Source organism: Cucumis sativus, chromosome 3 (assembly GCF_000004075.3).
Source record: "Cucumis sativus cultivar 9930 chromosome 3, Cucumber_9930_V3, whole genome shotgun sequence".
In the NCBI taxonomy this organism is placed as follows: Eukaryota; Viridiplantae; Streptophyta; class Magnoliopsida; order Cucurbitales; family Cucurbitaceae; genus Cucumis; species Cucumis sativus.
The window spans coordinates 28423704-28435306 of NC_026657.2; the positions used below are offsets into that span (position 1 = coordinate 28423704).

The 11603-nt window shown below is 37.3% G+C and overlaps 2 protein-coding genes across 3 annotated transcripts; one reads left to right on the forward strand and one right to left on the reverse strand.

Annotated features, from left to right (window-relative positions):
* The first annotated feature begins 945 nt into the window (after positions 1–945).
* Positions 946–7064, forward strand: LOC101219546 (DNA replication licensing factor MCM2). 2 transcript variants are annotated; one of them, XM_031882371.1, is made up of 17 exons: positions 946–1246; positions 1351–1529; positions 2283–2461; positions 2560–2749; positions 2886–3105; positions 3215–3422; positions 3676–3810; positions 3900–4091; positions 4173–4345; positions 4436–4624; positions 4720–4836; positions 5098–5182; positions 5264–5416; positions 5496–5621; positions 5706–5888; positions 6470–6631; positions 6712–7064. In XM_031882371.1, the coding sequence occupies exons 1-17, from the start codon at positions 1020–1022 to the stop codon at positions 6826–6828; spliced, it is 2835 nt and encodes a 944-aa protein (XP_031738231.1). In that variant the 5' UTR covers positions 946–1019; the 3' UTR covers positions 6829–7064. The 2 variants fall into 2 exon arrangements, with proteins under 2 accessions (XP_031738231.1, XP_031738232.1); XM_031882372.1 differs by lacking the exons at positions 946–1246; positions 1351–1529 and adding an exon at positions 2107–2162.
* A 225-nt stretch (positions 7065–7289) lies between these two features.
* On the reverse strand, positions 7290–9681 carry LOC101212055 (pentatricopeptide repeat-containing protein DOT4, chloroplastic). Its single transcript, XM_004137836.3, has one exon. The coding sequence runs from the start codon at positions 9417–9419 to the stop codon at positions 7422–7424; it is 1998 nt and encodes a 665-aa protein (XP_004137884.2). The 5' UTR covers positions 9420–9681; the 3' UTR covers positions 7290–7421.
* Positions 9682–11603: the final 1922 nt, after the last annotated feature.

Here is an 11603-nt window from a genome sequence, read left to right on the forward strand (position 1 = left end):
TCTCTCACAATTCTTTCCTACTTAAGATTCCATGTGAGATGACATCACTCGTTAAGATAATTGGTTTGTTTTTCCAATCATTTTTTTAGCCACAATGAATTAGCACAATTACGTAAATATGGCTTGATTAATTTTTTTTTCTGCTAATTAACTGTGAATTTCTTAATAAAGAACATAAAAGGGTAGCACACAAATAATAGAAAATTTTATAGTTCTTAGCACAGAAAAAGCTGGGTTTTTACTTGCCAAGTTTTTAGAAGTCTTTCACTTTCAACTAATTGGCTTTATTAAAATAAAAATAAAAAACACTGGCAAAAAAACGAAAAAACAAGTTATAATAATATAACTTAATTAAGCTAGGAGAACACACATTTTTCATTTCCAAAGTGAGAAAAACAAATAAACTCAACACCCACGTATACTATATGTAAAAGGCCACAACCCTAATTTTTATTTGATACACTTGATATACATTTTATACTTCTTGATAACCTTTAGATCTTATACACTTATGAACCATGATACCTTTTCATACTCTTTCATACACCTTAAATACCTTGATATATATCTAATATTTCTTGTTACACTTGATTATTCTTGATACACTTGGTACATTCTCAGTTTTTATACGCTTAAATGCTTTACTAATAATTTTTTAATATACCTGATGCCCTGCTAATAAATTTGTTATGCTTCATTGGTACACTCAACAAATTTGATACACAATTAGTTTCATGATTAGAGCCTTAAAATGAGAAGAAATTATTATAACCTTAAGAAGGAAGGAGAATAAACAAGGATAATTTGAAAATAATAACAAATATCGTAAAATTTAAGAACAATGGAAGCCCCCCCGGCTGGATAATAAGAAGCTGACGTGGAGGGGAAGTGAGCCACGTCATTTCCCGCCAAAACTTCCCGCCAAATAATGGTCCTGGACGAGTAAAGTGCGTTTAGGTCAGTGAAGTGTTCCACATCCCTTCTCGCTCCCATTTTCTCCCGCTCCCTTTCCCTGAGAAATGGCTCCAGAAACTCCCGACAGCCACTCCAGGAATCCTCCTTCCACGCCTGATTCCCCCACCACCTCCGCTGGTTTCGAAACAGATCAGCTTCCTCATCTCAGCCAAACTTCCGACAACTACCTCGATGAGGACGAAGCCGCCGTCGATCCTCATATCCTTCCCGACGAGCCTGACCCCGATGAAGAGGAGGAAGGAGAGGATCTCTACCACGACAATTTCTTGGAGTCGGTTCTCCAAACAAACACCCTCCTTTTTTATGTTTTATTTCGTTCAAACTCTCTTAACACATGCACTGCCGGTCTTATGAATTTTGTTCTTAATCTTGTAGCGATTACCGACGGATGGACGAGCATGACCAGTACGAGTCCTTGGGCCTCGACGATTCGTTAGAGGATGAGAGGGATTTGGTTCAGATTATGAAAGACCGACAAGCTGCCGAGATAGAACTGGAAAATCGCGATGCTCAGTTCACCCGTCGGAAGCTTCCTGAACTCTTACATGATCATGGTAAATGTTAAATGTTTTGCTGACTCTATTCTACCTGAATCGCGAACTATAACTTTTTTCTTCGATTTTACCATGTTCACTCGCTTTGCAAGTAGTCAATACATTACTGAGCTACGCGTTCCTCCGTTCTTTTTTTCTTGTCCTTTGTTCGTGTTTTCTTTAATGACTTGCTATTCCAATTATAATGTTAGAACTGCTCATGCTTGAGAATATGAATTATGCACCACATTGAATCTTCAGCTTTACTTTTCCCAAACAAAACCTTGAGATAAATAGAACTAATTGAAGAGAACTCACTCTACCTGATGGGTTTCAATACCTAAAAAATCTTTAACTTCAACTTGTATCGAAGTTATATTTAGGCTCGCACAGGGTTTTATGTATGCAACCATTAAATTTAGATTACAAAACTTTGGCTACATCAAACTAACTCGTGAAGCATTATATCCCGTATTCAAGCCACTCTGAGTTGCTACCCAAAACGTGGTTATCTGCTCTAGCTAACACAATGATTATGAATGGTACACATCCCTAAAGATGTTCTTATTATATGCAGTAAATGTGATTGTCTTATAATTTCAAAATCAGTCGAAGATAATTTGAGGTCTACCTAACCTCCTGAAGGAACTTAAAGTGAGTCATTTTCTTGATGTTGCTTTACTAGTCTTGACCACTCTGACGACTGTGAACTTATTAGTTTTTTCCTATTAGTTTTGTTTTAGGGACTCGACTGTTTTTTATGTTTTGATGCAGACTCTGAGGACGACAACTACAGGCCTTCAAAAAGATCAAGAGCTGATTTTCGGCCTCCAGCTGGTGGAAGAGGCTATGATGACATTGATGGTATGCAAAGTTCTCCGGGTAGATCACAGAGGGAAAACTCGCGAGATGATGTGCCCATGACAGATCAATCTGTTGATGACCAATATGAGGTGTTTAAGGCTGCACATCGATACTTTCCACGTACTAGGATTTTGGACCTAATTATTATAAGCCATATTTGGAATTAACAACTTACCTCCATTTGTAGGACGAAGATGATGATGAGAATGAGAATGAGATGTATCGTGTTCAAGGGCCACTTAGAGAACATGTTACCATGGATGCGGTTCGGCGCTTTATAGGCAAAAAATTTAAGAAATTCTTGGAAACATATGTGAATCCAAAGAGTGGAAATGGTGAGCTTGAGTACATGCGATTGATAAATGAGATGGTGTTAGGTGAGCATCTACTTCACTGTGTTTGTACTGGATTGTTAACATTTAGGTTGGCCTGTAACAAATATTGTTTTCTAAGTTGACCTGCAGAGTCATGTTCATGCTTCTCAGACTGGTTGCTTTAATGTTTTCTTTGCAGCCAATAGGTGCAGTTTGGAGATTGATTACAAACAGTTCATCTTTGTTCATCCAAATATAGCAATCTGGTTGGCTGATGCACCCCAGCCCGTCTTAGAAGTTATGGAAGATGTTGCAAAGAAGGTTGTCTTTGACATACATCCAAACTACAAAAATATCCACCAAAAGATCTACGTCCGGATCAATAATTTACCAGTCTATGATCAGATTCGAAATATAAGGTACCGTGGAAGATCAATGATGCAGGGTCTTTTCAGATATATGTTTTCATATATAGTTCTTGTTTTTCTAACCATCTTATTTTCAATTTTATGCTGTTGTATTTTGCAGGCAAATTCATTTAAATACCATGATTCGTATTGGGGGTGTAGTGACCCGACGCTCTGGTGTCTTTCCCCAGTTGCAGCAGGTGAAGTATGATTGTAATAAGTGTGGCACAATACTGGGACCTTTTTTTCAGAATTCTTATTCAGAGGTCAAGGTTGGTTCTTGTCCTGAATGCCAATCGAAAGGGCCATTCACTGTAAATGTTGAGCAGGTAAATTCTAAATTTTAATACTCTGTTTTTTCTTTAATTTTGTTTTCTTTGCATAAGAAATCACGGTATAGTTCTGTACCTTGCAATTTCATTTAAAGACTTGTTTAATTTATCTACTTTAGGTGCTCCCCTAGTGCAAAATGGGGGAGATGGTTCCTTGTCATGTATTTTTGTTTAGCATTTCTTACAGTGAAATAGAACCTCTCTGTGAATGTCAATCAAATTCCTGACGTTCTTGACTATTATGCTGCAGACTGTATATAGGAATTATCAAAAGCTAACCCTCCAAGAAAGCCCAGGAATTGTGCCAGCTGGTCGACTTCCTAGGTACAAGGAAGTGATACTATTGAATGATCTAATTGACTGTGCTCGTCCTGGAGAAGAAATTGTATGTTCCCTTCCCTTTGTGTGATTATGTAAATCTTTTTCTGTTTGAAACACTTGCAGACTATTTATTTATAATCTGATTGATTTCAGGAAGTCACAGGCATTTATACAAATAATTTTGACTTATCATTGAATACAAAGAACGGTTTTCCTGTATTTTCCACTGTTGTTGAAGCAAATTATATTACCAAGAAGCAAGATCTTTTTTCTGCTTACAAGATTACCCAGGAAGATAAGGAAGAGATTGAGAAGTTGGCTAAAGACCCTAGAATTGGAGAAAGGGTTAGTTATATTAAGAAATTAACGAGTACATCCCTTTTATGTTAAAATTAAGTCTTTTAATTTGGTATGAACTTATTACAGATAATCAAGTCCATTGCACCATCAATCTATGGTCACGAGGACATAAAAACAGCAATTGCTCTTGCAATGTTTGGAGGTCAAGAAAAAAATGTCGAAGGGAAACATCGATTGCGAGGCGATATCAATGTTCTTTTATTAGGTGATCCTGGCACAGCCAAATCACAATTTCTTAAGTAAGAGCTACATTTATTAGTTCGAGGATAAACTTCATAAATAACATACTGTTCTACAGCTGCTTGAATAATTAAGTCTATTTTTAACAGGTATGTTGAGAAAACTGGACATAGAGCAGTGTACACCACAGGGAAAGGAGCTTCAGCTGTAGGACTGACAGCAGCAGTGCATAAGGATCCTGTCACAAGGGAATGGACTCTTGAAGGAGGTGCCCTTGTATTAGCCGACAGAGGAATTTGTCTTATTGATGAATTTGACAAAATGAACGATCAGGACAGGTAGGGAAAACAACCATCTATTCACATTCTGAGTTTTTGCTAATCCATCAAGTCTTTTTTGGTGTGTCGGCATTAAATTTCTCATCTGTGATTAGGGTGAGTATCCACGAGGCAATGGAGCAGCAGAGCATCAGCATATCAAAAGCTGGAATAGTCACTTCTCTTCAAGCCAGATGTTCGGTCATTTCTGCTGCCAATCCAATCGGAGGAAGGTACGGCATGTACAGTAGTTTTTACTTGTAATCATGAGAGTAAAGAAGTTGAACGGTACCTATATATGAATAATAAATGGTTGAAGTCACTTGATCAATTCCGGCATACTAAGTACACTCCTTCCCTCAAAAACATTTTGAAATTTTTACTCATCCTTAATTTTGGCTGAGTACAAAAAGTGATCACTTAATTTTTACACATCCTTCACATCTTGATATTTTGGAATTACAGCATTTAGTTAATAAACTAATCTTTTATAGGTACGACTCCTCAAAAACATTTTCACAAAATGTTGAGCTGACCGATCCTATCATTTCTCGATTTGACATCCTCTGTGTTGTTAAGGTAAGTTTCAAGAAACTGGATGCTTCTTTCTTCAAATTGTGGAAGTTGATTGTAACCGAAAAGGAATTTGATAATTTGCAGGATGTGGTAGACTCTGTAGCAGACGAGATGCTTGCTACGTTTGTGGTTGACAGTCATTTCAAATCACAGCCAAAGGGAGCCAATCTTGATGACAAGTCTATAAACGAATCTCAGGAGGACAGTCAAGACTCAGCAAGGCCACTGGATCCGGAGGTCATATACATTTACTTGTCATCATCTTAGTAGGTCATGTGTGATTTTGCTCTGATATTCCAAAATACTGATTTTCCAGGTGCTCCCCCAAGATCTGTTGAGGAAGTACATAACTTATTCCAAGTTGAATGTTTTTCCAAGGTTGCATGATGCTGATTTGGATAAGTTAACTCATGTCTATGCAGAATTACGAAGGGAATCTTCTGTAAGGCTCGATTGCCTTCGTTTTATTTTTATTATTATTATTGATCGAAACTTTGCTTATTATCATGTGGTAACGTGACTATAGCATGGGCAAGGAGTTCCCATTGCAGTTAGGCACATCGAGTCAATGATACGCATGTCTGAAGCACATGCAAGAATGCACCTTAGACAGCACGTCACACAAGAAGATGTTGATATGGCAATTCGTGTTTTACTTGATTCCTTCATTTCGACCCAGAAATTTGGGGTGCAGAAAGCTCTGCAGAAGGTATTAAAGGAGATCATTACTCTTTCTCTCTGCTTGTCATATAAATGTAGAATCCTTGATAATGACTATTCAATAAAACAAGAATTGACCGATTGGTTTCCTCGATCCATAGCTTCCTGCTTGAAATCTTCGAATATCACTGTATAAGATAATCCAATATAATCTTTTTTATTATTCTGGATTGAATGGTCAAAGCCCTATGGTTCCCATGAGGACTATTTACGTCAGAAATCTGATGACAAGTACTGCTAGTCCTAATATTCTGTTCAGTTTCGGATAATTTAGTGATAGACAATTGTATTTAGGGTTTAGGGCATGTCATACTTTTGTCAGAATATCTAGTTTTAGTATCTCAAATCTTAAGATCAGCAATGTGGCGGCCAATATGTTTTAAGAAAAGTTTGGAGCAAAGTTACCTTTTGGTTATTCTCATTGCTTCTATTCTGTCAAGAAGGCCATTTGGCCAAGTCAAAGGATAAACCCAAAATTCCCATGCCCTTCCTATGTTCATAATTTAACCATCAACTACGCTCCGGTTTTACTTTTACATGTTAAATTGAGGGAGCTTTTGTATCTTGCAGAGCTTCAGAAAGTATATGACTTTCAAGAAGGATTACAATGAACTGTTGCTATATCTTCTCCGAGAGCTTGTGAAGAATGCAATTCACTTCGAGGAAATTGTTCGTGGATCCACATCAGAGCTTACCCAAATCAATGTGAAATTGGAAGACCTACAAAGCAAGGTAATGATACTGGGGTTATTTTCTCTATTTAAAGTAGATAGATAAAATCGTGACTTACAAATTATTTGATATGGATGCAGGCACAAGAGCATGAAATTTATGATCTGAAACCATTCTTCAACAGCTCTCATTTTTCAAATGCTAATTTTGTGCTGGATGAAGAGCATGGACTAATCAGGCATAACCTTGCCAGATGATTTTAGGATAACAGTTGAGAATGGAATAGCAAAAAGTAGGAAATACGCAAGTTATGTTACTGAATTGATGATATTCGAAAATGGGATCGGAACGACTATCCGAGGTGTACTGCCTTTGAGATGAAGGGAACAAGATATAATTTTATTTTTATTCAACTTCCTTTTATTCTGTGCTGAAATAACAAATTAATTAATTATTTCTTATCTACTTAATTTGAGGGCCCTTGAGATTTTTAGTTTAGCTTGTATAAATATAATCTAATTCCATATAGTTTGATAAAATACACCTAAATAGTCCTTGCAGTAAACTACAGTTATGATTTTTTTCAAAATATTGCTACTATTTATTGGGTTTTATCAAATCATTGAGTGTAATTTCTAGGGTTTACAATCGTAGAATTAAAATTAAAATTGAAATTGAAATTTTGGGCTAAACAATAGGTTAAGTCTTTCTCCTGAAATTTTACCCAAATTGTACCAAAGTATTTCTCCTGAAAATTTGTTTATTCTTTAAATCTCATAATGCTATAGAACTAAGCTACACCCAAATGAGAGCAGTGGTCTCTAAACTATAACAACGACCATCAATAAAATTAACAAAAGTTTTCACAAGAGCAGCAACCATCTTTAAAATGATGGAATACATAGGGATCTTTTACTATGATTTCTCGGCCAACCATCTTGGATATAAACTTTGCCGACTCATGACAACTATGACATACACGAAGGTTCTTTGTAATACGAATTGTCCTTCCTGCTTCTGTACTAATCAGCCCGAATGAAATCGCCAACAGTTCACTGTGTCCTATTGGAACACATTCTCGCTCCTCGTCGACGTCGTGCAAGCTGAAATCAGGATTCGGCTTAGAACCATCTTCTTCCATTTCTTTCATTAAGCACTGTAAATTCCAATATATGTTTTGTGATCTCGGGTGGGATACATCCCCTGTCCCGAACACGTGAATTTTGTTGCAGAACTCTATCCAACTGTAAGCCTTCTTGGGTCTTAATCCCATGTCTCTTATTGTTTCTCTCAACTTTTCAACCATGTCCCATTTTTCGTTGCATGCATACCAGTTTGAAAGTAGAATGTAATTCTCAGCATTTAGAGGCTCCAAATCACACAGCTGCTCAATGATTCGCTTGCCTAGTTTTTGTTGACGGTGGTTCCGGCATCCATCGAGCAACGCTCTCAAAATCTCAGGATGTTTATCAAGTTTCTTTTTTTCTACAAATGTCCTAGCTTCATCCAGTCTCCCCGCTCGAGCTAAAAGAGCCACCTTTAGAGCAATGTGTGCCACGGTTGGCTTGGTAATGCAACTGAAGTAAGAATCCCCTTCATCTACCATGTTTGCAGTAGTACAAGCATGCAAAACTGCAGTGTAAGTGATCTCATCTCTACGCATCTTAAAGTTCTTCTCCATCTCACGGAACAAACTGACTCCCAGTTTTCCTTGACCATGTAAGCTGTAGCCCAAAGTCATGATGCTCCACGAAACCATATCTTTCTCCTTCATCATCGAGAAAGTTTTTGATGCAGATTGTATACATCCAGATTTGACATACATGTCGACCAAAGCATTTTGGACGATGAGATTCTCGTCAAAAGCATTTTTAACCACATATCCATGAATCTCTTTTCCATGCTTATGTGCAGCCATTCTTCCACAAGCTGGGAGAATGCTGCTGATTGTACGAGGATCAGGCTTCAATTCTCCATCCATATTCATTTGTCGAAACAGCTTAAAAGCCTCATTGATTCCACCTTTCTTAACGTACATATGGATAAGTTCTGTCCAGGAAATGATGTCTTTGGACGGCATTTGGTCGAAGAACCCCCGAGCATCTTTGATACTATCACAGTCGATGTACATTTTCAATAGAGAATTACTGACCAATATATTAAATTCCAAGCCATGAACTCTTGCAAGATGGTGGATGTTTCTCCCATGATGCAGCATTTTGAGAGCACCACAGGCACCAATGGCCGTGGCCAAAGCCACTGCATCAATATCATCCGCCAACTCCACCATTTGGTAAAACAAGTCTAGGGCAAGACTGGGTTTATCTTCCCTCAAGTACAGCTTAGCTAAAACGGTCCAAGAAACAGAGTTTCTACAAGTGGACTTGTCATGAAGCCACTTTGCAGTGTCAGCACTATCAAGAATCCCATACAACTCAATTAAGGAAGTAAGTACATAAAGGTTAGAGGAGAACCCAAGTTTGAAGGCTTGAGCGTGGAGCTGTTTGCCAACCTGTAGATCACCATACTGGCGTGTAGCACATATAATTCGAGGAAGGGTGTGTTTGTCAGGACGAACTCCACGAAATAACATCTGTCGATAGGTTGAAATTACATGCCCCAAATCTCCATTGGTGAGATGGGTTTGAATTAGATTGTTCCATGCAAAAGTATCCCATATAGGAATATCGTCGAACACTTGGTGGGCTACGCATAAATTAGCATAATTCTCTACAGTCATAGTACGAACATGAGGGAGATTATTAAATGGTGGGTGGCGATGGTATGCGTGATTGGGTTTCTGGGTAATGGGGAGACAGTGGGTGTGGGTGGAGAGAAGAAGATTCATGGTAGAGTTTTAGAGGTTAGGAATTGGGAAACACTAACAGAGGAAAACTTAACATTCCATTGTCATACATTACTTGAATAAATCATTTTGGAGAAAGTGGTAGGAAAAAGAGAGGATACCCAGCCAATTCAAATCTTCAACATTATTGGAGAAATGCCATTGCTTGCTTGGGTTTCTTATAAGAACTTCGTTTTTCCGTCGTTGCTTCCAAGAAATGTTACGTTAGGTGTCTGTTTTCCAATTGATTAATGGGCAAATGGGATGATGACAATAATTTATGTAAAAAAATAAAAGTAAAAAATACCTTTAAATCTTTAGATAGGAAGTTTCATTTCAACTTTATTAAATTTAAAATTTGTTTTGATATAACCATTTTCATTGTCAAAATTTTTCATTTAAAGGAATATGAAAATTTGACGTGACAATGACTTTGTAAAATAGTGATACATGTGACCTAAACGTGATAGAAACTTAATAATACATTTGAGTGTTACATTATGTTTCATATATAGGATGACGTTACAATTTTTATTCAATCAAAATTAGTATCGAATGAATAAAAGCATGCTTTAAAATGATTTTAACAATTTCAAAGTTATCTCAACCATCATAAAAAGGTTTTTTCTAACGTTCAAAATAAAATTATCTCAACTAGACGAGGTAGGGGAGAGAAATTTGGGGGTTTGGAGGTTTGAGGGTTGGGTTAAGGGTTTTAGGTTTCAAGGTTTAGACTTTTCGAGGTTTCGAGGTTTCGAGGTTTGTGGTTTTGGGGTACTTTAGGGTTTATGGTTTAGGGGCTAAAGTTTAGGGTTTATTGTTTACGGTTTACGGTTTTTAGGGATTTAGGGTTTCGTGTTTTAGGTTTCGGGGTTTAAGATGTATGGATCGATTCGGGGTTTGTGATTTCAGGCTCCGGGGTGGAGCGTTTGAGGTTTGAAGTTTGAGGTTTCGAGGTTTTGGGTTTAGGAGTTTTGGGGTTTGGGGGTTTGGATTTTAGGGTTTCAGGTTTCGGGGTTTAGGGTGCATGGATCGGTTCGAGGTTCGTGATTTCGAGCATCGGGATGGAGCGTTTGGAGTTTCAAGTTTTGGGTTTAGGAGTTTTGGGGTTTTGGGGTTGAAAGGTTTGGAGGTTTTGTGGTTCGTTTGTTGGGGTTTAGGGTTTCAAGGTTCTGTTTCAAGTTTCGGTTTCAGGTATGTGTTTCTAAGGGTGGATCTTCTTGAAGATTGTTTTGCCCTAAACTATTTTATCTTTTAAGTTTCTTTCTTTCTTCTTAATCTTCTTTATTTAATCATATCATGTCTTCAAAATTTTCTATGTTATTTAGAGCAGAAGACATGAATCAAAAACCAAGGAGAGAGTAAAGATCGTGCAAAACTATAAGCAAGAAGAGGAAAAGGGAGCATGCGATCTTTTTATATTTTCTCTTCTATATTGTACTATTTAAGAAAAGATGAATTCAAGAGACAAGAATATGTAAAACTTTTATTATATATATGTGTGTATGGCTGCTATTATTGTAAAAATAAAAATATGCTTTCAATTGTTTAACTAACAAAAATTTCAGCAAGGTTCAACTAAAGTTCCTACACCGTGCCAAGAACCCCCAACAACAGCGCCATTTGCTTTATCATTCTCGGAGAATCATTCTCCTGCCCCAAATACACTCCATGTCTTTTTTTATTTTGATGATCAACGACTACTTTTTTATTTTTATTATCGGTAAAATGGTAAAAAGAAAATGAAGTTTAACCCCTTCCCCCCTACCGTTTTGTGAAGGAGGGTTGCTGTTCAGAATGAGCGACAGTAATATGCAATATGTAACATCTACTTCATACCTTCTGTTAACTTACACCAAATACTTGATCTCCACCAATATGGTTGCTAACTATGGGGACACCACAATCACTCTCAAACCCTCCATTCCATCACCAAGAAACATGTATTTTTCGAATTTGGACCATGTCTATTTTTGTGGATATTACTTTTTTTTTTTATAGTCGTTTGTTACCATGTTGGGGTGTTTGGGTCCAGATTTGCAAGGAAGGGAGTTGACTAAAATAGCTAACTCCTTGTTCGGATCTCGAATTATGAAAATCCTAGTATTAGGAGTTTATAGAGTCTAGTAGAGTATGAGAGGAAAGGGGATAACCTCCGGTCAAAGGAGCTATAGGCGCAAAGATATC

Coding starts and splice junctions, on each gene's coding strand:
- LOC101219546 (XM_031882371.1), top strand. CDS start 1,020: ATGGCTCCAGAAACTCCCGACAGCCACTCCAGGAATCCTCCTTCCACG. Junction 5,417..5,495: donor CAAGGCCACTGGATCCGGAG/GTCATATACATT, acceptor CTGATTTTCCAG/GTGCTCCCCCAAGATCTGTT. Junction 5,622..5,705: donor AATTACGAAGGGAATCTTCT/GTAAGGCTCGAT, acceptor ACGTGACTATAG/CATGGGCAAGGAGTTCCCAT.
- LOC101212055 (XM_004137836.3), bottom strand. CDS start 9,419: ATGAATCTTCTTCTCTCCACCCACACCCACTGTCTCCCCATTACCCAG.